General features: G+C 34.1%; 1 protein-coding gene across 1 annotated transcript in view; it reads left to right on the forward strand.

The window, feature by feature from the left end:
* The window catches only part of ERCC6 (ERCC excision repair 6, chromatin remodeling factor), a 102,325-nt gene extending 74,906 nt beyond the window's left edge, over positions 1 to 27,419 (forward strand). Inside the window, exons 9-21 of the mRNA XM_044665771.1 lie at positions 1,286 to 1,456; positions 2,299 to 2,475; positions 4,919 to 5,035; positions 7,253 to 7,348; positions 12,773 to 12,991; positions 13,458 to 13,568; positions 13,710 to 13,829; positions 14,369 to 14,463; positions 22,089 to 22,234; positions 22,336 to 23,046; positions 24,117 to 24,321; positions 25,828 to 25,906; positions 26,954 to 27,419. Coding sequence (XP_044521706.1) covers positions 1,286 to 1,456; positions 2,299 to 2,475; positions 4,919 to 5,035; positions 7,253 to 7,348; positions 12,773 to 12,991; positions 13,458 to 13,568; positions 13,710 to 13,829; positions 14,369 to 14,463; positions 22,089 to 22,234; positions 22,336 to 23,046; positions 24,117 to 24,321; positions 25,828 to 25,906; positions 26,954 to 27,376 — 2,670 coding nt within the window. The 3' untranslated portion in view covers positions 27,377 to 27,419. The remainder of the gene's footprint in view (positions 1 to 1,285; positions 1,457 to 2,298; positions 2,476 to 4,918; positions 5,036 to 7,252; positions 7,349 to 12,772; positions 12,992 to 13,457; positions 13,569 to 13,709; positions 13,830 to 14,368; positions 14,464 to 22,088; positions 22,235 to 22,335; positions 23,047 to 24,116; positions 24,322 to 25,827; positions 25,907 to 26,953) is intronic.
* Positions 27,420 to 27,864: the final 445 nt, after the last annotated feature.

Below are 27,864 nucleotides of genomic sequence, written 5' to 3' on the forward strand. Positions count from 1 at the left end.
ATTTTTAGTCTCCCATGTGACCCACTTAAGAAAAAAATTACCTTTATTTCTTTTGTATATACTTGTGTGTGTATATGTTGTCTTCCCTGATAAAATGTAAGTTCCTTGAGATAGGGACTATTTTCATTTTTAACTTTATATTCCTGACACATAGTAAGCACACTTAGTAAATACTTGTTGATTAATTGATATAAGTATCTTTTGTGTTAATATATATCATTCTCTTCCTAATTATAAGCTTGTATTTATTAGAAGAAACATACCTAAAAGATTATGGCTGATCTGATTGTAGTGATCAGAACTATAAATGCATTCTTCTTCACTTGTGGAAGAAAGTATAACTGAAGGGTTAAGTGTTATTGTGGGAACTCTAGTAGAGGTCAAGTAACTACCTTCTACCTATCTTTTCCCTCTAAAGTAGGGGAGAAAGGATCAAGAAATAGAAAAGAACAGAGCAAGCTTTAGTACACGATTAAGCCCAGCTAATCATTCTTTTCTCTTCCCTCCTATTTTTTGGGTTATAATGGTGATTTCCTATATTTTAGTGGACTAGGAGGGTCAGTTCTTTTGTGATGATATTCAAAATTTATGAACTAAGAACTCATACCTAGTTAGTTCAAATTTCCATACGTGTTGTAAAATAATAGAACTGTTAAAATTTTAACTTAGTACATCTCATTTAGTCCAAATTAGTGATCTGCTCTATGTAATATTTACTTGAATAGCCCTGACATATTAGTACAGTTCACCTTGTAAAAGCTTTAGAAAAATAAAAAATTGTTTTGAGGCAAGAATTGTATCTTTTTTAAAAAATTCAAATGCACATAATAAGCACTTAATGTTTCATGAATTGAGATGAAGATATAATTTACTTCTTCTGACTATTCAGAGCTCTTTGAATTCTTTTTGGAAACTTGCTGTATTATCTTTTAATATAATTCCTTTTCACCTGACATTGTGTCCTTAAGTTCACTGTGAAACAAAGATCATTCTAAAAGAATGAAAACTGATTTGTCACGTGTGATGAGTTTTCTAGTCTTCTCTTGAGGTTTTTATGGTTGTATTAATCACATTTTAGTTGTTGGTCTATGGGGCAATGTTTTTTCTGTGTAATAAAGTAAGTGCTAAGTAAATTATCAATGATAATAAATGCATAATTAGTGGACTATATGCACAATCATGAAGTTCTTTGGGATCCTTTAGGATGAAAGATCATTGTAAGATCATTTTTATTTAATTTGACTCCTGCTAATAAATTTACAGGAACATTTTATTGTTATTTTAGGTGAAACTCATTCGAGAAATTGCAAGATGTCATGGGATTTTGATTACTTCATATTCCTACATTCGATTGATGCAAGATAATATTAACAATCATGACTGGCATTATGTGATCTTGGATGAGGGACACAAAATTCGAAACCCAAATGCTGCAGTTACACTTGCTTGCAAACAGGTATAGCGTTTTTAAGTGGAATGAAGGATATTTCATAAACATTATAGTTAATTCAAATAACTCATCAGCTTTGGCTGATATTTTGTTAGAAAGCAGAATCCTTCCTGTGCCTACATATTATACTTCAAATGCTTCAGTGGTTCTGTAAACTTATATATAGGTTAGGTATTTCTCCACTGGTATAGATCATAGTGTGCCGGAACCTTCTCATCCTTTGTGATTCCTAGCCATAAATCCATGGAGCATATCCCCAAACTCTGTAGGTTCTTCTGTGGTTTTCATATTTTGTGCATACCATGAATCAAGCTATCTCTTATTCTTCACACTGGCTACAGTTACCTTCATATACACCACTTCCTTTGTAAGTCATAATTGGTGAGAAGTTGGAACCTACTTATTACTCACTAGTATTTTTCTTTGTGCTTTACATAATGATTGGAAAATGCCATATATGTTTAAATTTTTATTATCAAATAATGAAGAAAATTATTGTGAGCAGTTTCATTAATCATTATTCATTTTTATTATTGCTATTTTTATAATGCTTAATAATACTCTTCAGTTGCAGAATGAACAAATCTGTCCTCTAATTTAATTTAGCTCAAATCAGAGCTAAATTTAAATATGAGAGCCTTGTCTTTTTCATTTCTGAACTTTGTGTTTTTTGGAAATCTTTAATTACAGTAGCAGAATTTTCATATTGAGAAAGACACAGGTTGATATTCAGTGAAACAAATTTACAATGTGGGAATATTCTTGGGTAAATGATATGGGTGTGTATTAAAACATAATTTTAGGCAAGTGAAACTATTTGCAACTATTTTTGTCTTTACAAAAAACAGTTCCGTACTCCCCATCGGATTATCTTGTCGGGTTCTCCTATGCAAAATAATCTCAAAGAACTGTGGTCTCTCTTTGACTTTGTCTTTCCTGGGAAATTGGGAACATTGCCAGTGTTCATGGAACAATTTTCAGTTCCAATTACCATGGGAGGGTATTCAAATGCTTCTCCTGTACAGGTATGTTATTCAATTAACAAATATTTATAGAGTTTATAACAACTAATTTAAAGATAGTTTCCCTTTTTGGCAGGAGGCCTATATTCTAATCGACTTAATTTTGGTACGTAATTTACTGTCTTAAGATTTTAATATTTAAAATTAGGTTTTGCCACTTTAAGTAATCAGATGAGAGATAAGATAAAAATTTAAACCTCGAATTGGCATTAGATAAAATAGTGAAAATATTTTAGCATAATAGGTTCTTTTTACTCAAAATGAGCATATAAGATTTCATCTAAATCGTAAAAAAAAAAACAACAAAAAAACCTCTTAGAATAGTATGCATTTGGAAATACTTGAAAGGTGGGGTGGAGAGGGGAGTCAGTGGGTTTGTTACTTTGACAGTATAAGGATGTCCCAATTTCCTGTGCTCCCATCATTTAGATCCACAATTCTGTAATAACTTAAGAGAATTGACTGAAAGATTAAGGGCCTTTTCCATGGACACAAAATCATTTTGTGTCTCAAAAGCAGTTCTTGAGCCTAGATATTTTGGATTCCACAGTAATCCCTCTATCCCTGACTTAATGCTGCCTCTTGGGATGGGGAATACAACAAATAAGGCCTAGAACTAGATTTCATTGGTTTTGGGAATTCCTGTAAAGGAAACCCGCTCTACAAAGATAGATTGGCATATTCTCTGCATTTTGTAATTTTAGAGAGTTCCTAAGGGCACTGAGAAGTTAAGTGATTTTGTTCAAAATGTTTCAGAGATGGCATGGCACATGAACTCACAACTTCCCGAGTGTGTTGTTTCTCTGTTTACTGTTCCTCTCTTGGAGAACACCTACCTCTTCATAATAAAAACTGAATTATCTTCAATGTTTTCATCAAATATTAGAAGGGAAGAGAAGGGGAAAGGATCTTATGTGCCCCACCCCCTTAAAAAAGTCAAATAAAAATGTCTGTGTAGAAATCTAGCAAAACTATTTGAATAATTTAAAAAATTAGAATTTAGGTAGTTTCAGGCCTAGTTCCTAAAATAAGTAGTTCATTTTTGAGATATTTTATGGGCTCTTTCTGTATCATCAGAAACTATTGAAAGAAGACATCTAAATGTAGAATTTTAGATCTAGAAAGAACCCTAGAGAGCATTTCATTCAGGCCCTTGTTTGACAAATGAGGAAACTTTTGAGTCAGAGAGGCTTAGTGATTTGCCCAAAGTCATGAAGAGTTGACAAAACTGAGTTCAGCCATTTTTCAGTCTAGTGTTTTTAACATTACATTATATAAGAAATACAAATGAAATTGTAATGTTTATTTATGATTCATACTGCATATCCTTGGAGAACTAAATAGAAATTGTAGTAGTTTTCCTCTTCCCTTGCATGACAGTGACATATTACTAATTCCCATAATTAAGACATTGAGCCTTGTTTTTTCAGCTTAAATCCTCATCAGTGAATAAATATGTTAAATGAAGAGACAAAAAAATTCAGATTCCATCATTGGTTTTGAAACTTTGGAATTACCTGTCCTCCCACCCCACTGGTTCAAAAGTAGAATAGTAACATAGGACTTGTGTGAACGGTTCTCAGAATTAAATTTTTTTTTCTTTTATGTTACTTTTACCTATTTATTTAGAAGTTTATGTCATTATCTTGAATTGTAAAGCCTCGTTTCAGAAACTTGAACTCTAGTTGAGGTTCTTCCTGTTGCATTGACTTGTAATTTACTAAACTTACAAAGTCAATTTAGATTTTTCAAAAATATGTCAATAATTTATTGAATTCTTGCCTTTAAGTAAATTGAGGGTGGGTATTTTTTTTGAGTTTTATGTTTTTTTAAAGCCATTATCTATATTTAATACCCATCTCATGTAGCTATGATCCATTACAGGAACATATGCTCCCTTTAAGGCAAAAGTTGCCGTTTGTTTCTCTGATCACAGGGATTTTCTTGAACTTATTTTCACAGTCTCAGGTGGAAAGTCATCTTTGCTTGTTGTCTAGTAGCTCTCCTGGCTGCAGCCTGCTTACTCATGTTAGCTTTTGATCTTTTAGTCTATTCTGTTTTAGATTTTGGTCAATTATAAAATTATGTGGAAAGATTCGTTTACAAGTTTTTTTCCTTATACTTATAATCAGATCAAACTTTGATTTTAGAGTCTTTTTACAAAATGCAAAATAGAACACAAATGATGCCATTATTTCCATGTATTTTTAGTTAAGGAAATTCCTTCATACATATTAATTTGAAAAGTACTCTAAATTTGAGAACACCTGTTGGGAACTGTTATTTTATAATTTTTTATATTTATACCATTTTATAATTATATAACTTTTCTAGTATTGTAGACCTGTGAAATGAATCATTTCTATGAAACCAGTTTTTTGAGGTTTGGCGAGAATACTTACTATATTACACAATAAAGATTTTTTCCCTTTTTTCTTTATCAAAGGTTAAAACTGCTTATAAATGTGCCTGTGTTTTACGAGATACCATAAACCCATACCTACTGCGTCGAATGAAATCAGATGTAAAAATGAGCCTTTCATTGCCAGATAAAAATGAACAGGTTTGTAAAACTGAAATGCTACAGCATTTTAATTTTTTTAGAAAAAACCTAACTAAATCAAATATGTATATTCTATCTTACTCAAATTTGAATACACATTGCTAAATAATTTTAGCTTGTGAATATTTTGAAAATCTCATAGTGTTCTCATGGAGTTCACTGTTTTCTAAGATGAATATTTATACAGAATTAAAAGCGAAGTCTGAACTCTGATTTTTTTGATGAAAGTATTAAAATTATGTAATCTAGAAAGCAGTTGCTGGAGGAAATTAGCAATTGGCTTTAAATCAGTAAACTCAGTTTTAATAAAGTAAGCAAACCAGGGATTGGAGGATAAGTGACATCAAGAAAAAAATAAAAATAAGAGAGTGGAGGAAAGAACAAGACTTTGTGTTCCAACCCATATAGAAATCAAGGCATACTCCTAGATGGTTTGTGGCTTTTTCACAATACTTTGAGAGATGGGGCTAGAGAAAATGGTAAAAGAATGGCTTCCGTTCTTCTATCTAGAAAGGATGATTAGAGCTTTAAAATCACTGATTGAACAATAAAGCTAGGACTTCCCCTAGAAATGCTTTTCTAAGAACAGCAAATCCAGATGAGAAGCCAAATAGGATCAAGTAAGTGTGGAGAAAAGATCTTTAGAAACTTGGACAGTTTTATAAACCATACAAGGGTGATGTGAAGAATTTTAAAAAGAAAAATAGTTATGTGTCTCAGAATTGTTCTTTTTTTAAGATTACAATACAGAATAAGCTAGTTTTGGATTTTTTTCTATTAGTTATATAAACATTGGCTCTGGTAAGCTCATTCCCTCCAGACTTGTATCTACTTCTTCCCTGCCCTGTAATCAGAATAACTTGGCAACTACAACCAGTAGTAGTCCTTGCTGGCTTCCCCTGTACCTCGCCTCTAAAGGACTTCTGTTGACTTTTTCACTCCTAGAGAGAAGAGGAAGGTTTAGGTCCAACAAACAAGATTTTAGAAACTAGATTTGCTATCCAACACTTCCTCTGCGAGACAAGAGTGAAGCAGTGAAGACAGAGGGTCCCAGTTGGGCTTGCAAAATCATCGTTCTTCTCACTGCTGAATCCTATAGTAATGTTTATATAGACACAAATGCATTTAAACGTTCATGCCTATGAAACCAAAAAGAACTGAAAAAGAGAAAAAAGGAGTAAAAAATATTTTTTAAAAAGCTGCAAATAAAATACTAGATGAATGGAAGAAGAGAGGAGGAAACAGTATAGATATAATGAAGAGAGACAAGGAAGTTCAGGTCATCGGAAGACACAGAGATAGACATAGGAATGAGGAAAAGGAGAGAGAAATTAAGGTTAAAAGGAAAGGAGAGGAAAAAAAAACACAAAGAATCCTTGCCCTTAAGAATCTTAGAATCTAATTGGGGAAGTAATGTGCTCGAGGTAATTATAAAGAAATTAAAGAGTATATAATTGTTCTGTTGTATGGTAGAGAAACATCCTATGCAGGACTCAAGTAGGATGAGATTAGTATGGTTAAAGATAGTTAGGGAAGATAGCAAATCTTCAATTGAGACTTTGAAAAATGTTTAAGATTTAAAAAATCATTTATATTACATTCACATTAAAAAATATCGATTGTACTCTTCTAAATTTTTATGAAATAAGGAGATTGTTTGCCATCAACTTTGTTTATCATGTTTAAGTATGTTATGGCAATTGCATTATTTGTGTTTATACAGGATTTTGGTGGACTGTTTTTTTTTTCAATTGTCTATTTCTGTTATGTAAATTGAAGTAATTTTATAAAATTGTTGAAATCAGTCATGAAAATTTAAAGGCATTTCTAAGAAGCTAAAAACATTACTTACATTTTGGAAATTGTTGGTCACTTTCTTTTTTAAATCCTTGTCTTCTATCTTAGAATATTGTGAATTGGTTTCAAGACAGAATAGTGGTAAGAGCTAGGCAATAGGAGTTAAATGACTTGCCCAAGATCATACAGCTGGAACATATCTGAGGCTAGATTTGAACCTAGGACCTCCCATCGCTGGGACTGGCTCTCTCTCCAACTGAACCACCTAGCTGGCCCTAGTCAAATTCCTTTTAAAGTTGTCTTTTTAAAAAAAAAAAGTAAACGTTTTGCTTCCATCAGTACAATCTCACCCAGATATTTAATTTCCAGTTTTCTTTTCATAATTTTTTAATACTCTCATTTGTATTTATATTTCTATAGGTCTTATTTTGCCGCTTAACAGATGAGCAACGTAAAGTATATCAAAACTTCATAGATTCCAAAGAAGTCTACAGGATTCTTAATGGAGAAATGCAGGTTAGCTGAAGAAATCAACACCGAAGTACTGAATGGCCCAAGAGAAAAAAGCACTGATTTCTAGCATCCGATGGGAGCCAAGATTGTGCCCCACATGTAAAAAGAATTTAGTCATATTTGCTCTAGTCTTGCTATTATTAAGTCATTCTTCTCTCAACAGCAACACAAAATTCAGAACTCGGAGATTAATAGATATTCTCTTCTCAGGAGAGGCCTGTTATAAAAATGATTTGAGGTAGAATGGAATTTGGTTTGCTCTAACACCTTTCATACTTCACATAATCCCAAAGCACTTTAAATAGTAATGAGTTTGTAATAATAGCTTGACTGATATAATCATTATAAACTCAGCCAAAGCTAACACAGTGGGACTTAAGTATCAATTTTTATAGAAGGGAAATTCTGGCCATTGCAACAGGGATTTTGCCTTATTCTCTTTTCTGAATAAATTCAATGCCAGTTTTAACTTGAAATACCATCTGAAGGAAGTGGAGCAATAGTGAAAATTTTATGCCTTCTCCATTCTCTTTCCAGAGTGCTTGTGGGTACCGTTGTTACTAGGATGAGGCCATGACACTTGGCTTAGAGGGAAGATGTCGCCTTCAGAGCCATTGTGTGTCACCTTCTAGTGAAAAATGTACTGCAGCAGTGGGTAAAGCAGGGAAAACAGTTGGGAACCTCTACTATTAGTCTATTTAGGGAACATTGTTGTTAAAACTGAAAACAATGGCATCAGTTTTTCAGTACTGTTATTTATTCTCTGTATGTGAGTGTGCATGGCCATTCAGCATGTACATGTGGGTGTAAGCTCTGGCCCTTGCTTAACCTCCTAGTCTACTTTAACTCTTTAGACAAATTAGTTTCTTTGGTCTCTAGCTTACCAAAAAATGAATTGTTATAATTATTTAACATTGGCAGCTTTCTAGAACCAGAAGAAACTTTGAAATTATTTGATCTTTTTCCCCTTAGTCATCTCAGATTATATCCCTGAGAGAAGGACATTTTAAAAAGATTTCTCCATGTCCCATTGGTAGTTAACAGCTCTGATGCCAGCAGGCTTGTCTTTGTGTGACACTTTTTTTGTTGCCAGTGTAAGTGTTTAAAGTGTTAAAATTAAAAAAAAAAAGTTGGCTAAATATATGAAAATTATAAAGCTTTTATTTACAAAAGAGGTGGAAATAGTGAAAGCAGAGGAATACAAAAGGGCAGAGAAGATATTAGCTTATCTAACTAAATATTGTTATAGCGCTAGACTCAGCCAGGACTTGTTAACCTTCAGCCAGGAATTAAACTCTCTCCAGAAGACAGGAAGGGAAAAACAGCTCTCCACTCACCCAAGTTCTCTCCAAGAGGCAGGTCAAAACAATGACTTGAGCTCAAGGTGACTCCTAAGGCCTTGAGCTGACCTTCTTCTTGAAGCCAACTTCCTTCTTGGAGTCTTCTCTCTTCTTAGAGTCCACTCCCCAGCCTCAGAAATTCAGAGCCTTTTATAGTGGCTTCTTATCTCCTCCCCTCCTCACAGGGGCCAATCACAGCTTCTAAATAGTCTAGGACTGCCCAGGGGGCAGTTTTTGTGGGAACCAGTTCACACCTTCTGGAGAGGTGAATACTCATTGAAAACGTTCACAGTTTCTGAGGGTGTGAACAAGTTTCTGACTGGGTTAGAAAAAAGAGTGGAACTCTTCAAGTATCTTCCTAGCTTCTCACCTAATGCTAGGTAGGGTATGAATTCACTAAGTGGTTTGGGAGCTCCTCCACCTAGTTCAAGCTTGTGTTGATTCAAAGCTATTGTTAACTAAGGCATTAACTCCAACTAGGCAAAGAGAATAAAGAATTCCCTTTTCACAAGTGTGAACTCAAAGAGAACCAAAAATTCCCTTTTACACCAGTCTCTTGTTTGGTTTTTGGGAGAGACAGAATAATTGTCTAGTAACCCACTATGGTCAGCTCACTAGCAGCTATCAGTTGCCTGCTGTGTACTGCCAGGTTCTGATTGTATCTTATAACTGAAGATGCAAAGAGAGACAAAATACAATCTCTGCCCTCAAAGAGCTCACAGTGTAATGAGGGAGACAACATGCAACAACTACATACAGACAAATTATGGGCAGGATAAATTGGAGCTAATCTTCAAGAGAAGGCCCTAAGATTAAGGAAGACTGGGAAAGTCCTTTGCAGAAGTCAGACTCTACCCTCTGAGACTTGAAGGAAACAAGGGAAGCCAGGAGGGAGAGATGAGGAGCTCAGAAAACAGCAGTTTATGTTTCTCAAGTTTTAATATTTTCATCTCTCCTCATAGTTTCTATGTAATATATACCATTGGTTTATAGTAACATTGTCTTTAAATAATTTACATATTCATTTCTTTTCTTAAATGTCTCCACATTTTCCATGTTTCTTAAGTTGTACGTCCTCATATTAGGCCCTAGTGTTCTGAAGAAATACTAATTGGTATTTTGGGAAATTTCTTTAGGAATTCCTGATTTGTTAATGCATTAGACATTTATTAATTAAGCTCCTTTACCAGAGAAAAATAATCATTTGAATTAAGACTTGGTTTAAGGTATTCTATTAAGAAAATATTTGACCCTGTGATGAAGAATCTGTTATCTTTTTATTTTGATTGTTGATTTAGGGAGTGCTTGGTCTCAGTTGTATAAAGGTGAGAGGTCTTTTAAATTTAAGAATATCTATAAAGTTAATTGAGAGAACTTAAGTTACAAATACTAACAGAGTTTTTGAGATTGAGTGGGGATGGTTCATATGGAGGCTGCTGAATAGCAGTTCTTTGTATTCTTAAGCTGGCACAGAAGATGTTTTGAAACTAAAGTATAATGACTATAAGTTTTAAGTCCTTTCTGTGCTGAATAATGTCTCCTTTTGAGACTTTAGCTATTCATTGTACCATTCTCAAGTTAGGGAATTTTATATCCAATTACTTTTGTATTGTAATAAAAACCAAACGGAAATAAGGGAAATGGAACATAAAAGTCTAATTCCTACTAAGCTAAGAGAGTTCTTGGTCAATTATAATTATTTATATCCAGGTTTAGATGTATGTGACAAATCATCTGACCATTTTGATCTTTTCAGCTGGCATGATAATCAATGCATACAAAAGATGGATGGATCAGTGATGGGGGCAACCTTTTTAAAGAGGGGGCCAAAGGAAAGGAAATACTCATCTGTCAGTCTGTTTCTAAGGCAACTCTTTCGAAGTTTCATTGTATTGTATCCTACTCATTGTATTTGTCAGATTAGGAATAATGTCGAAGATGGCTGGATAGAACATTTCAGGGGGCTGCATCTGGCTTGTGTAGTTTGCCCATCACTGCCTTAGATTCTTTTACCACTTTTTTTCCTAGTGAGGTGATCAGATACTGAAAGTTAATTTTTAAACATTGAGCCCTACAATTTTTCACCTATTCTTAGAATCAAAGATTTCTAGAATTTGAAGGAACTTCAACAGTCAAGATATTCTAGGGGGAAAATTTATATTTTGGGGCTCAGTTTCTCACATAGGCTAAGTACCACAAATTAATCGGGATCCTTTATTTCAAATTTGGAAATGGCAGTATGATTCTCAGTTCTGTTTTACCTTCCACCTCTATTTTAATCTTTATGTAATTGTAACTCTATCTGTTAAAATCCTTTATAGTTCTTCAATGAAGGCTTTCCTAAAACCCCTAGAAATTAATCTAATTAATCTCTTCTTAAGTTGCTGCTATCATTTTATGTAGACCTTGCTCATGTGTTCTTATTTCACTTTCCTTTGTATTAGAGTTATTCAGACATGTTTTCACTCCTTCCCCCTTCTCACATTAGGTTGTAATGTATTTGAGGAAAGATTCTGGGTGTCATTATACCTTGTATCCCCTGTTACAAAGGATATTTATATTTATATTATATATATATATTTATATGTCCATTATAGATATGGTGATTGATATAAGCAAATTCATGGATGTGAAAAGGTCAAAATAGGAACAGAGGATAGAGAAGACTTCATTTTGGTTAGAATAGAGAGAATGTGAGGTATCTAGGTGACTAAGTGGATAAAGAGCCAGGCCTGAAGCCTGGAGGACCTAGATTCAAACCTGATCTCAGATACTTCCTAACTATATGACCCTGGGCAAGTCACTTAACCCAAATTGCCTAGCTGTTACCACTCTTGTGTTTTAGAACTGATACTTAGTATTGGTTCTAAGACAGAAGATAAGGGTTTAAAAAAAGAGAGAGAGGAAGAATGTTAAGGGGAGGAGTATGAGATAAAACTTGAGCTAGATGATAGAAGTCCTTGAATGCCAGGATCAATGAATTTAATATTAACTGATATTATAGGCAAAACTTGCTTTCTACTATAGTGTGTTTAACAAGCAGTCTTTCACATTGCAAATGATTTGATTTTTCCCCATGAAGTGTTACAGTTCGGAAGTATGGACTTTTGGAAAATCACAAATATGACTAATAGCACATTATAAAATCAAAGATACAATTTCAAAAACATCTTTCACTCTTAAATAATGAAATAATCTCTTATATCTATGTAATGGATCATAAGAACCTTGATTTAGAAAGGAAAAACCTTAGAAGTCATCCAGCCCACTCTCACCCCTACTTTATATCTCAGAAAACTGAGACCCAGAGAGATTAGAAAATGTGTTCTTTTTATAAACCTTAATGGATATAAAGTATGTGTGTGTATTTGCGTATAGCCCATAAGGGAATATAGCCTTGCCATCAATTTGATTTAAAATTAATGTTAGCTATACTTTAAACTTATAGTATAGAATTTTAGTGTCTAAAAGGACCTAGAAATCATCCAACTCCATTACTTTATAAATGAGGAAGTGACTTTCTCAAGGTCACACAACAAGCCAGTGGCAGACTTGAGATCTGAACAGGTCTCTAGTAATCTTTTTGTTGTACCATATTGTTTTACCCATAAACTTTCCACTCCTCCCTTCCCCCCTTATTGGATTTTGTTTTGAAGGAGAATTGGAGAGTGATCTCTATGGCCTGAGTCTAAGGAACTCTGAACTTAATCCTTTTTTCCTCTTTGATTAATTTCCCTTGTAACCAAAAATATTTAAAATCATTCAATTGTCTACTACTACCATTTTAGGAAACAATGCAGTTTCCCTCATTTGCCACTAGATAGCATGCTCAGACATCAGTAAACAGTGAAATAAATGAGTAAAGACACCATAGAAATGAAATGGAGCTTTAAATTAAGCAACATCAAATGAAATTTTAGCAAAAAGTAGACTACATAGAAAAAGAATGAGTTGAGAAGAGTAACTTCTGGTGTTGAGAAATAATTGTTTTTAATATTTCTTGCATATTAATATCTACTTGTTCTTGCTTTCTGAATAAATTTCATATGAGAAAATATATTACTTCAAGAATTTTATTTCTTTGTAGGTTTTTTCAGGGCTTGTGGCATTACGAAAAATATGCAACCACCCTGATCTCTTCTCCGGGGGTCCCAGAATTATCAAAGGTATTCCAGATGATGAATTAGAGGAAGCTGACCAGTTTGGCTACTGGAGGCGCTCGGGAAAAATGATAGTGGTTGAATCTTTACTAAAAATATGGCACAAGCAGGGACATCGAGTGTTGTTATTCTCTCAGTCAAGACAGGTGAGCCTTACATGCTCCATACCAGAACTTTGTTACCTAAAGATTAAGTTTTGTGAATACAACTTCAGAAGTGAGGATATAATCCAAAATAAATGTAGTTTTCTTCATTAAATCTGGATAGAGCAAATAGTGAAAGAATGTCCTTATTTTATACATCTAGGAAACCTTTTTTTAAAAGGTAGGGGATTTATGGGTGTGAAATGCTTTTATTCTTTGTCACAATGGCTGGCTTACTGAGTAATGGTGGGGAGAGTATTTGGAAGTGAAGGTAATATAAGATCTAAAAATATCAATAAAATCTTTTGGGAAGAAATGGTGCAATAAGCCTTTCTCAGTGGAGCACAAGTTGTCTTTGTCTACCTTGAGGTTTCTGAATGGAAGAGGAAAGATGATTAGATATATACAAGCACTTATTGGGTATTATTTCATTAAAACCATCCTCTCCTTCTCACTAAAATCCCTACAGATGCTACATCTACTTGAAGTGTTTCTTAGAGCACGAGATTATTCCTACCTCAAGATGGATGGTACTACTACAATAGCTTCAAGACAGCCACTTATTACAAGATACAATGAGGTGTGAGATATTATCAGTCATTAAAATCAAATACAATTGCTACAACACACATTATTCCACATGCTTTTGGAAATAAAAAAATTAAATATTTGTAATTTAACTTTAACTTTAAATATTAAATGACTTATATGTTGCCTACAGGACACTTCCATATTTGTATTTCTTCTTACTACTCGTGTGGGTGGTATAGGAGTTAACTTGACAGGAGCCAACAGAGTCATTATCTATGATCCTGACTGGAATCCCAGCACAGACACACAGGTTTGTTATGTTCTAATTAAGGCTAAAAATCAGGAGCTTATTTTTAAGTTAATTTTATAAGAAATATGTCATGAGTTAAGAACCAATGCAGATTTCTGTATATGTTTTCATAATTATGCTTAAATTTATGTAATATATTGCTTCAGTGTAGAGTATTAGAATTCATGTTTGAACTTTGAGGACAATGGTATTTCCTGAAGTTTGGGGGGCTATGTACAATTAATTTATTTTCTATATGGGAAAATATTTCCTACCTGAATCATCTAATAAGATAAATTCATCATTAATGTAATTTATCTATATATTTGTTATATTTTAAATAGTGTAGTGTACATGATAAAATTTTGAATTGCTGAACCCACGTCTCAGGTTATAATGTAACAGTTTTAGCTTTATAAATAGGCTGTCTTCATTTGTGGTAATTAGGCCTGTTTATTTCTCTCAGATGTTGTTTTAACTTTAGGGTGGGAGGAAGGAGGACACTGCTTCTTGTCCTTGAATTAAGCCTCCGTTAAAATGAAATGCTGTTTCTGTAATAGGCTCGAGAGCGTGCTTGGAGAATAGGCCAGAAGAAACAAGTGACTGTCTATAGGCTCCTCACTGCAGGTACCATTGAAGAAAAGATCTATCACAGGTCAGCAGAACCAACAACCATTTTCTTAATAATGTTTTTGAACTTGACTGGCTGTGTTTGGAATGAAACCAAAAATATAACTGCCAGGATTCTGAACCAAAATTGGGGTGTGTATGGGATTGATTTTCAAGATAGGGTCCAGATGATTACTTCTCTCCTTATGCTGTTTGCATAAAGCCCTGGAACATTGTAGATCTACCTAACTTCAAAGTGTATAAACACTCAAAAGAGTTGAGGTTAACCATCCAACATTAATTTCTGAATATATTCCTTCCCCAGCAAGCCTTCTCTTATAACAGAAATTTTAAAAAGAGAAACGAAGAAAAAGAGCCATAAATTTAGCCAGTATATTGATTGAGCCTGTTTAATGTAAGAAATAAAATGGATATAAAAGGATAGATTTAAAAAATATTATGGTTTTTAAAGATTTATTAACAGCCATTAGAAAAATGAAGCCACGTGCCATATTAAGAGTTAGTTTGAAGGACTCGTCATACCTCTACCACCATCCTGCTTTAGCATCAAGAGAATGTGCTCTTTCAGGCACTTCTTTTTTATTCTTCTCTCTACATTATTACACTTCCTGTCTATGTGATTACTCAAGAGGAATCATGGGAAATGTAGTTTGAAAGAGCCCTAAATGTCCACAGGAAGTTTAGATCAGGGACCTCAAAATTAGTTCAAGGACTCTGAAATTTCCAATATCACATTCCCCCCTGAGATCTGGAGGAAAGGAAGGCTGGTCTTCCTGATGGATCTTGTAAACATAGCCAACTTTTAAATTACAGAAATTTGGGGATAAAAAGAAAAGAGGACAAAAACAATGATCCAATGATTGCTAGGTGCCTTGACAAAAAGCCAATTAGGGGTAGTCCCCTTCAGCATAAGAGTGTACATTCAAAACAAATGCATTCAACTCCCCATAGTTCAATCAACTGCACCCCAAAGTTCAATTTGCATCTTCTTGCTGCAGTGTAGGTTTCTGCAGGCATCTTCATGGTGCCTTCTCCAAACAGGTTTATTGTCTGGATTTTGGGGAGATGGCAAATTTCTTATCCTGAAATTACTCTCAAAAGAATTTAAACTTTACATTATAGATTATAAAACATACATTGTGATTATAAAACATACATACCCCCCTGAGGAGAATTAGTAACACATTCTCTCCTGAAGAGGGTTAAGGCCAACACCCAGATCAACTAAGGTACATGGCTGAGTTATAGGGTTGTGTGAATCAATTGGTAAAAGAAATTTAAAAAGATAAAAAAAATCCAAATAAAAGAGAAAAAATAACTTGTGAACGAAATGTAAAATGTCAAAGTCTCGTGCAAAAATGTAAGGAAAATAAACTTATAACAGGTCCTTGAATCAAGGCCCAATTAAAGTAATTTAAACAATTGTGCAATTACCCACTCAGTAGCCATGATTACAGAAAGTTGCCACACTTATAAGAGAAATAAAAGGACCAAATTTGTGTGTGAAGCAAGGGTCTTTCCCTGGTTTGATTTGCCTGCACTTCTCAGGGATAGGGTGAGCCAGGATGATGGCCAACCTTTTGTACTTGACTAGGATGAAACTCAGAGAAGTCTGGCCTCTAACATATGTCAGAAAAGCCGCAACTCCAAACCTCAATTGCTAATTTCAAGTTCTTCAGTATTGGCATAGAAGTTCCTCAATCCTACCTGGATTGATATGGTCTTTTTTGACCTTGTGCTGCTAGGCACTGTACAGTTTCTCACCAATCCCATTTGGACTGGGCGGTCTCCTTGACCTTGTGGCTCTTTTGTTCCCTTCTCCTGGAATCAGACAGAATCATTAATTACAGTCCCATAATATTTACCAATAATTGGTAGGTTACCATAGTCTAAGGCTTTTGGGTATGCATTAATATTATAGCAAATATATATTTATATTAAACTTATATTAATGTAAAATCAAAGGGGATTAATATTGATTATATGTACTTTAAGTACAAAAATGAGAAAAAAGAAAAAAGTCAATTATTTTATTAAAAAAGAAAAAGAAAAGCAATATAGAAATTAAAAATTCAGGAAAAAATACAATGTTTTCAAATACAAAAATGAGAGAGAAAAACTCAAATACTGTATTGCACATAGAAGGGAAAAAATAATAAAAGAATGTTTTAAAAATCAAAATATATATAGCTTAGAATTAGTGAAACGTTTTTCATCCAAAAATGAGATCCATTTCCTGTTAAGCTTTTCCATGAACTCCTGTGAGTGTAAATGGCATTTATAAAATAGCAGAAATTTATAATGCAATTCAAATAAAGTACCAAAATTTTCCAAAATTACAATAACACATTTAAAGGCAGTAGCAAACAAACCCATTATTATAACCACTCACTGTGTTGTTTAAAAATGTATACTTGTTAGAATTCAACAGGTATAGTAAATCATTCAACCTTGGCTGAGATATTTTTAACAAAATCTATTACTGCCTCTATCCCAGTTGTGGGGTAGAGCTTAAAAAAATCTTATAAAGCCTCTTGGGTCTAAAATATCACCAGGAATTCTAGATCCTTCTGATGAGAAAGTGAATTAAAATAAAGAGTTAAAATATCAAGTATGCAGGAGCTCTTTGGCTTCCTGTGTAATATATAAAAAGTTTGGGTAGGAAACTTCCATTTGTTTTCTCTACCTTTTAAGATATACTTTATTATTTTTATATATATATATGTATATGTATATACATATATATATATATATATATACATATATATATATATAATCCATTTAGAAGTTACTATAAAATCCTAAAGTCAATTTTTAAGACCGCTTATAAAATTACAATTTAAATTCTTGTCATTATATTCTTCAAGGTTGTATAAGCAACATGTGACCTCGGATAGTTAAGATGACAAATCCAGTGTATATAAGGCTTTTACAACTTAAAAAAATGTTTGTGTAAGATGTTCATGGTCTTTTACAATGATATATTGTTCTGTAAAATCATAGGTAAATGGTACAGATAAAGAATCATATAACAGAATTAGATTAATACAGATAAACTTAAAATATTTTTAAACCTTAAAGAAATCAGGAAATACAATATAAGCAAGTAACAAATTAACAAGCAGTATAGTTAAAAAAAACCTTTCTACCAATCAGAATAAACTTGTTCACTATTAAGGAGTTACAATAAAATCACAAACAGAATTTATCTAGCAGCCAAAAACATATTAACTAAAATGATTCAGTGTAATAGAAAGATATTGTTTGGATTAATATATAAACGCAAAACAGCAAAATTAAATCGTAAAACAAACAATCAGCAAAATACAATAAGATACAGACTTTCAAAAAAACATGGAGTCTGAGGAGGCTTACAAATTTTAGTTCCATTTAAGTTCCCTTTATCTGAGCCCTGCACTGAGCACAGTGTGGATGACTCCCATGAGGGGTATAGTTAAAAGGTTGAGCCAGTGTGCGTAGGGGGCGAATCTCTCCTGAGTCTCAGGCAGGATAATTGAAAGGAATGGTTTGAAATAGGCAATGCAGTCCATTCTTGTCATTCTACTTCCTGTTTGAAGAGTAAAAGCTAGGGCCCATGTGGAAGCCAACTGGGGGCTAGAGAAGCTCTCTTCGGGTTAAAAGTCCTTAATGTCTAAGAGGAAACACACCTGGGCTTCCTTTAGGAGACTAATTATTGTCTAAACGGAAGCACGCTCAGAGTAGCTAAGTAAGGACTGTTCCCAATGAAAAAGAAGTGAGGTTATACTTTCCAGGTCTCCAGAGCTCCAGGAATGGCCATAGTCCTCAAGCAGAAGCATTAGCAGGAGTAGCTGGAACTCAGGTGTCCGGGCATCTGAGGGAATGGGGAATTGGAATTGGGAACTGCAGGGAACAGCTAAGATCTGGGATCAGCACTCTGGCGGGAAGATTGGGAGGGTCAGAAATGTTCCCCCCCCTACTCTCCCACCACCCCCGGAGGGGCAGATGAGACCAGGGGCTGCCTGCATTGGCTGGATTGAGGCCATGGGGAATGTAAGAACTGGCAGCCAGGTATAGGCTGCTGGAAAAACTTTCCCCTTTCCCGGAAAAGTCCCTCAAAGGAAAATAGCGGGGTGCAGAAAAATAATTTTCCCCTTTTAAAAAAATCACTCAAAAGAACTGAGCAGAGTGGCCAAAAATAAAAACACAAAAACGTCAAGAGCAGGTCCACAGCTTCAGAGAGGATTTGGAATGCTCTCAGAGTTCTGCCTGCTGGAGTAGGGTAAAAAGTCATGGCAGAAGAATTGTGGCTTGTTAGGCTATCTGAAAAATTGAGGATTACGTTTCCAAAGTGGTTGCCTGTACCCATAATCCTCCACCTCTGTATTGAAGGAAAGGAGATACATTTTTTCAGTTCTTCTCCAGACCAGGCTTGCCTGTTATATTTGTTGTTCCATTCATTTTATTATTTTCATTTCCATTGTTGTTATAATTGCGTGCATTTTTTTCTTGGTTTTGTTTGCTTTGTATCAGTTAATAGGTCTTTTGATTTTTTCCTTAATATTCTTCACATTCATTTAGTACAATATAAAATTATGGCATTGAATTCATGTACTCCAATTTGTTTAGTCATCCTCCAATTTATGGGAACTTACAGTTCAGTACAATGAAAATTTTGGTAGATACAGGACTTTCCAGTCTTTGACCTCTTTGAAGGATATGCCTTTTAAGTGGGATTTCTAGGGTAATAGGCATGAATATTTTAGATACTTTTTTGCATCTCAATTTGCTTTTCAAATTACTTTCCATAATGACTGTACCAAATCACAGCTTAGCCAAAATTTAAAAAGGGATATAAAACAGATTGTGTTATCCTAATGTCTAAGTGTGGACTTTATTCGAATAGCTGTTACACCTTTAAGCTTTTAGGAAGTTTCACATAAGTATACTTAAAGGATTAAAATTGAAAGGTCAACAAACAGAATGAAAATGGAAAAAGATCTGCAAAAGTTTTTATAGCAAGCAGTTTTCACTGTCAAGAACAATAAAACCTCCACACTTGGACTCTTATCTTCACTGAGTTAGGAACAGCACTAATTTTTTATTTTTTATTTTATTTTATTTTTTATTTTTTTTAACCCTTGTACTTCGGTGTATTGTTTCATAGGTGGAAGATTGGTAAGGGTGGGCAATGGGGGTCAAGTGACTTGCCCAGGGTCACACAGCTGGGAAGTGGCTGAGGCCGGGTTTGAACCTAGGACCTCCTGTCTCTAGGCCTGACTCTCACTCCACTGAGCTACCCAGCTGCCCAGGAACAGCACTAATTTTAATGAGAATTATTTACACATAAATTGAGAACATCCTCAATGGCAGGTATATTAGAGAACAGGCAAGTTTTTGCAAGCATAATTTCATAAGTACACTTTTCATTTGTCCTAGCTTTTCAATTCCAGTATTGACTGAAGGATGTAGAAAATATATACAAAATCTCATTATTATTTACTATTTGTTGATTATAAAAAATAATTTATTCAGTATATCAAAGTACCACTTTAAAGTTATTCCAAAGGGTCTTCCATATATACATCAGAATTATCTGTGATTTCTCAGAAAATGTAGCAGTAGAAATAATTTTAATTTGCTCTCTGATCATAAATGTCAAATGAGGCATAAATAGGTAGATATAGGTGTACCAAGTAATGAAATAGTGTTTTCCTTTAACCTAGAGGAGATTAGGTTAGTCCTAGTTAAGAGAGATTCCTTGTGTATAGTGAGTTTCTCCTGATGGTCCTGATTATTTATCACCTTGTACTGTCTACATCAAACTCTGGAACTGTAGGTCTACCCTGAAAGTGTATAATCCAATTTAAAAAATTGGGGTTAACTGTCCAACTAGTAAAAATTAAGCGAACGAAGATTGTCATCAATGTTACAACAAGCAGTTGGATGGAGAATATGTAAACTTTGTCTCATATATATACATATGTATGCATGTGTATGTATGTATATATGTATGTGTATATGCATATGTGTATGTATACATGTAATTTATACCTTGACTGGACAGTAAAGATGGATAGTACATTGGAACAGAAGGGTTAAACATTATGCCTGGCATATATAACTTACCTTCTATGTCACTAGAGGGAGCATCCTTATCATGGGGCTTTGGATTATTTTGAGTTTTTGTGCTTTTGGATTAACTTTATATTTTTTTGGATTTAACTTTATATTTTCTCTTTGTCTTTGAAAGGTCAATTTGGCTAAATACAAATAAACTTTCTAACAGTTTCAAAAATGCATTTGAAGTAGAAAATGTTTACACCTTCTTCAACTCCAAAGGAATTAGCTTGTATGTGAATTTAAGATTAATTTGTATCCCTTGGTTGTGTACTTTCTGTGGTATGAGCCACTTTTTTTTTAATGTTTTATTTTCCCAATTATGCACCACCTCTTTAAGAAAGCAAAAAGTTTGGTAGTTAAAAAAACTGGGAGTTGAAGGGCTACCTATCAGGGAATAACTGAGCAAGTCATGGTACACGATTGTGATAGAATACTATTGTGCTTTAAGAAATGGTGTGGAGGTGGGGGGTGCCACTGGGCTGCTCAGTGAATTGAGAACCAATCGCAGAGACAGGAGATCCTGGGTTCAAATCTGGCCTCAGTCACTTCCTAGCCTTGTGACCCTGGGTAAGTTACTTGACCCCCATTGCCTAGCCCTTACTGCTCTTCTGCCTTAAAACCAATACACAGTATTGATTCTAAGATGGAAGCTAAGAGTTTAAAAAAAAGGAAATGGGGGATGGTTTCAGAAAAACCTGGGAAGACATTCAAACTGATGCAGACTGAGGTGAGTACAACTAGGAGAACATTGTGTGCAGTAACAGCAAATGACTGTCACCTTCGAATGACTTAGTCATTCTCAGCAGTACAAAGGTCTAAGAGAGTTCTGAAAGACTTAGGATGAAATATACTGTCTTCTTTTAGAAAGAGAACTGTGAACTCTGTATGCATATTGAAGCATATTATTTTTACTCATTTTTTTGCAGTGTGGCTAATAAGGAAATATGTATTGCTTGCTTTCTCAATGGGGAAGGGAGGGACTGGAGGGCATTAGAGAATTTGGAACTCAAAATTTTTGAAAATGAATGTGTAAATAAAGAATAATTATTTTTTCGAAATGAAAACAAAAAGTCAAAATGCTTAAGTCCTGGTATTTACAAGGAATACTCTAGGATCCTGCTATATTTTGTCTGGATTTCTTCTAATAAGCATGGTTCTGAAACTATGTGAATATTGAGCAAAAGACGTCTATCTACTCTATTGCCCCAACTTATAGTGACCTTATATAATGTTTTGAAAATTTGTTTCTTAGAATTAAAAAATTCTTTGAATAAATAATGTCTTTCAGTATAACTGAAGTTGTTTGCTACTTTGAATCCAAGTAATATGGAGTTACTTGGTATGTTAAATATAATTGGTGTTATAGTATAAATTCTTATAGTTAATTGACTGTAGTGGTTAATAATATTACTGAGTATTACCTCTCTCCATTGCTTTCAAACTCTTAGGTAAAATTATTATAGGTTTTTATTGAATTTTAAGGATTATGTACTCAGGTGTAGCTAAATATTGTTTTATACCAATTGTATTTTTTCCCTATGTTTTTAGGCAAATCTTCAAGCAGTTTTTAACAAACAGAATACTGAAAGACCCCAAACAAAGACGTTTTTTTAAGTCCAATGATCTTTACGAGCTGTTTACTCTCAGTAGTCCCGATGAATCTCAAAGCACTGAAACTAGTGCTATTTTTGCAGGTATTTCATAAAAGAATTACACTTAAAAGCAGTACACCCCTAAATCATACAGTATAATGAGCAATTTTTTCTTTTTTTTTTTTTTTAAATCCATAAAATAGGAACTGGTTCAGATGTTCAAGCACCTAGACATCATTTGAAAAGAAAATTTCAAAGCTCCTCTCCTGTTGCTGACAAAGAAGGTGCTCACCAAGCAGATGTTTTTCCAGAATGCAGCACATCATTTGATGCCAATATTTCCAAAGCCATTGCTGGTTCAGCTCAAGATAAACCTCAAGGAACAGGTGTAAATTTAGGAACTTTTAACCAGAGCAGCCTTTCAATGGAGAGTGTTGAAGCTGATCTTATGGAAGATAAATGTGCACACACAAATACTTTTTCCATCTCAGATGAACCATCAAAGAATATAATGATTCTAGGACATGGAGAAAATTTAAGTTCTTCATGTATCACTGAAAACTTCAGGATAGCTGGTGATGAAGATTTAGATGAAAAACAAGACCATCTTTGTAAGAAAGGAAGCTCGAAGGCCAAGCTAGATCCTGGCCTTGAGAGCAAGCAGACCAAGAACCAGTTTTGTAAACACAAAGCCAAAACAAAGCATCATCTGGAGGAAGGAAAGGATACTCTAAAACATAAAGGGCAGAAACCGAATGTTAAGACATCTAAACATTCCAAAGACGCTAGGTTTGAAGGAACTCGCATCCCCCACTTGGTAAAACAAAAACGATACCAGAGGCATGATGATGAGAAAGAGGAAAATGAGCAAAAAAATGATGATTATGTCCTGGAAAAACTTTTCAAAAGATCAGGTAATCTTTTTCATTGGATTTTCCATAAAGATTCTATAATTAAAATTGAAAGCAATTTAAAAAATTATATATTGATTTGTGGCAGAAATAGAACTTGTGGTAGTCTTCAAATTTAAAAAGCAAACAAAAAACCACCTTTGATTTTTTTCTAAAGACTTGGAGAAAATTTAAATTTTTGAAAAATTAGATTTTAGTTCATAGCAATAAATTGCCTAACAGAGAAAATTAGTTTTTTGATTGGCTATATGAAAAAAAGAAACTAGTTTATTTGCATGTTATGTTTAATGTCAGAAATTAATTTTAAATGATGCAGCTTTTAATATTTTTTCAAAATTTGCAACCTACTAATAATTAAGATTTAGTTTTAAATTTTTGATTTAGTTATTTTTTTTACTTATTTGCCAACTTCAAAATCCAGAATATAGCTCAGATTCCAAACATAAGTAAAATGGCTTTTGAGCAGCCATTGGGCCTTCATTCATAACTTATTTACTGTTACTTTAGACACAGTTCTGTAAAAAAAAGCTTGGTTTGCTTAATTCCCAGTCCAAAGCAGATTGGAAAAAAATTCCCAATCTAAAACAGATTAGAAACTGTAAATTATAAAGAGAGTTAGAGATAAGGGAGATGAATTTTGTCATACTGGTAGGAGTTAGAAGTGATAGTAGATTTCCTGATTTTAAAGAGGAGAACAATCTAACTCAATAATGTAAGCATAGTAGTATGAATAAACTGGCATAGTCTTTAATATCTTCAGAGGGCATCAGTGTTCTACAACTTAGTTAAAATAATTGGTATTCATAGTGATGACTTTAAATCATCAGGAGAATTATTGGAATAGTCAAAACTATATTCCTTGAATTTATTTTTCTCTCTCGATACAATTTTTCTAGCTTTTTAATCTACATGCTACCATTTAGGAACAGAAACTCTTTCTAGGCCCTTATCTTTTCTGTACTTAAACATTCAAACTTAAGACCTTTAGCTCTCCTTTTTGAATGGACAGGACCATTACTAGCAATTGTACAAGTGTTGACTCTCATTTCAGTTTGCTGTTTTTGTCTCATTAGGAGGAGTTCACAGTGTCATGAAACATGATGCTATAATGGAGGCTTCTAGTCCGGATTATGTATTAGTGGAAGCAGAGGCAAATCGAGTAGCCCAGGATGCATTGAAAGCACTGAAGATGTCTCGTCAGCGGTGTTTGGGTGCTGTCTCTGGTGTGCCAACGTGGACAGGCAGTAATGGTCTGTCAGGTGCACCAGGTGGAGGAAAGTAAGAGATCGCTACTACCCTTAGGATCCATAGGATCGTAGGTTAAGAGACTTTCTGGCCCAACCTCTTCCCTTACAAATGAGGAAATAGAGTTGGAGAAGTTCAGTAAATGACAGGGGCAGGCTATGAACTTACATTCCCAGCTCCATGTCCAAAGCTTTTTCTACTATCCCATACTGTTTCTTCATTAAGGCATCCAACCCTATAAAAAACTAGAAACTGTTTCAAATATAGTATTCTCAATTCATAATCTTCTCTTGTCACTTCATGAGGACCCTAAATATGGAAATTGTTCCTCATAAAATTGTGTTTTCAAAACAGAGTTGACCATTTGTGACTTATTTTTAGACTGTGTTTGAGTGATTTTGAGAAGTAGGGTCAATTTCCCCACAACTGACATTTGGATTTGGGGCACCTAGGACATTCACTCTGTTATGCTTGTTTTCTTTCCTTAATTTAGAAATTAACATAAAAAGAACACTTCTTCATTAAGAAGGGATAGGAGTTTGAACATAATTAATTAAATTTTTGTTAAAATATTAACCAATTTACAATAATCAGCTGTTCTAATTTAAACTGGACTTTCATTGCAGCAAGGCAATCCTATCTCTCTTCCTTAATTGATGTCCTGCCTCTGATACCACCTCTTTCCCTCTTAGATAATGACCTCTCATCATTTTACTGAAAATAGACAATATGTTAAAAGTTCTCTCCTTTATTCTTCATCTTATGTCCCTTTGACACCATCCCTCACTATCTTCCTTATTCTAAATTCCCTGCAATTTGGGTTCTGTATCTATTCTCTTGTCTGTGCTCTTTTAATTGGTAAGGCTGATCTAATGGCTTTTTCCAGTCCTCATCTTTCTTGGTTTCTATGTAGTATTTGACACTGTTACTTGCTTTCTCCTAAATACTTTCTCCTTTTGGGGTATTAGTAACTGCCCTCTCTTGGTTCTCCTTCATGTCTGACCCCTCCTTAGTATCCTTTGCTGTGTCTTGATCCATGTTCTTCTCAGTAGTGGTGTCCTTCAAGATTTTACTAAGTCTTCTCCTCTTTTTTTTTTCTCCCTCTACTATCTTAGTTTGTGATCTCATTAGCTCTCATGAGTTCAGTTGTCATCTCTATGAAGATGATTCCCAGGTCTATCTTACTAGCACTAGTCTCTCTTATTCTTTTTATCACTTAGCACAGTACCTGGCACTGATTAAGTGCTTAAGAAATGTTTGGAAAGATTGTGTGCTCTGTTAAACATTAAATTTAGATGCTACCATAGATATAGATTTAATTTAGTAAATCCCTATTAGATTGTGGGAATTTTATGACACTGCATAGAGCAGAAGAGGGATCTTTGAGCAGAGCTATGTGGGAATCAAGAGTTTTAGGATAAATACTAGGTGGCCTTGAAAAAAATCCCTAGAAAACAAAAAAATTCCCAAAGGAAATCTTGGGAGTTGGTTGGATATTTTTACTTCAAAACACTAAATGCAAACGTTTTTCTCATTTAGGAGTAGATTTGGGCAGAAAAGGAATCCTAACTTGCCTGCTTCACAGCCTTTTTCAAAGTCTACAAAAGAGAAGTGCCAGGTAATATACACATTATACCAGTATGGGGGCTTGATGGAATCTAAGTCAGAATATTCTTCTTGGCCATTTCGGGGGCTAGTGCATGTACATCATAGCACAACTTAAATCTATGTAGTGCTTTATAGTCTGCAGGGCTTTTTCATATTGAAAAACAAAATTCACTTGGTCTTAAAATTGTTAAATTTGTTGCTGTTCCTAAAGTACTTCTGTAAGACCTACAAAAAATAACAATTGATAAATTGATCTTCAGATCAATAATCTAGAGACTAAAGGTATCAGACACACCAAAGATAGCTCAGAAAATAGAGACATTTATAGTTAATTTTTTTCCCTGCTCTCCATCCTCAATCACCTCAAATGAGGAGTTATCTTATTTTCTACATGTAGACTAAAACAAGGTGTGTTCTATTGTTGTGTTTTTTAGTAATTATTTTTTAGGGAGTGGGTAAATATTTTTTTCATTTAAATGAGGTCTCAGTTTAGGGATGGGGCCTAATTTTGGAACAAAACTGATGGGAGAGTGCAAATGTTTTGCATGAAGAACTATCCTGAAAAATATTGATTGTTCCCTAACTTCAGACAAGCTACCAGAAACCCCTAAGGATTGTTAAAAGTGATCTATTAAATACAATTAGCAGTAAGGGACTAGTCAAAGACTTGTAGAAAGTAATGACTTTTTTTTTTGTTTCTATAACATTTAATATGTTTTGACCATTCTAAATTCATTAGTAGTGATAATAATTTTCAAGCTTAATGTACAAGTACTCCAGGTTCCAAAATTCAATATTTAAAATAGTTATAGTTTGGGGATACTGTTGTTCACTATTAAACTAAATTGGAAAATTCCAAGATCAGCCAAAATTGACTTTAATTTTGTGATTACTTAACGAACACAGATATCCTTTGACTTGCTATCTACTTAAACAACAAAATCATTATTTTTGTTTTTCATCTGGCTTGCCTTTTTTATTTTGAATTAAACTTAAATGTTCTATAACAACTGATTTAATGACTCAAGTTTTAATTTTATTTAAACTCTCTCTTTAGGATGCTAATCCAAAGAAAGATGAAAAAAATGCCACTCGAACACATTTTAGTGGGAAAATAGAAGATGGAGAATCTTCATCTGGTGCTTTAGCTTCATCATCATTGTTAGCTAAAATGAGAACTAGAAACCATCTTATCTTGCCACAGAGAATTGAAAATGAAAATGTGAACCTTCAGCAGGCTTCTGCCTCACTACTCACTGCAACAGAACATGATGACCTTTTGGTAGAAATGAGGAACTTCATAGCTTTCCAGGCCCGCATCGATGGACAGGCAAGCACCCAAGAGATACTGCAAGAATTTGAATCCAAGTTATCCACATCACAGTCTTGTATATTTAGAGAACTACTAAGAAATCTCTGTACATTTCATCGAGGTTTGAATGGTGAAGGTGTCTGGAAGCTAAAGCCTGAGTTCTGCTGATCAAGACTTTTAATGAATCTTTTATCATTGAAATTTGTGAATGAGTCTTATTTAACATGTATATTATATAGAATTTGACAAAATAATGTAAATACAGACTGTTTTATATTTACTTTATATTGAATCTACCTCATAATTGCGGCTTTAAGAAGAAATTCTCATTCATTTCTGAAACTGTTGTCATGATGCTGACTAAAAGGAAATGTGTGCATAAAAGTTTTTTTTTTTAATTGCAATAAGAACAATGTAGCAAAGAGGCAGTGGGGCATAAGCTAAATCAGGAAAAACTGGGGTCATCTCTTGCCTTTGGCCTCTCTCCAGTGTCAGACCCAGGGTCAGTCACTTAACTTCCATATTCCTCAGGCATCTATTTTCTAGGACTTCTCGATGAAGAGATCTACTGAAGTTAACTGGTATTTTTATACCTGGATCTGACACAGATCGTGTGCATATTTGGTAAGATCCATGGATGTTTTCAGGGACCTAAC

The sequence above is a fragment of the Gracilinanus agilis genome, chromosome 2 (genome assembly GCF_016433145.1).
Source record: "Gracilinanus agilis isolate LMUSP501 chromosome 2, AgileGrace, whole genome shotgun sequence".
Classification (NCBI taxonomy): Eukaryota; Metazoa; Chordata; class Mammalia; order Didelphimorphia; family Didelphidae; genus Gracilinanus; species Gracilinanus agilis.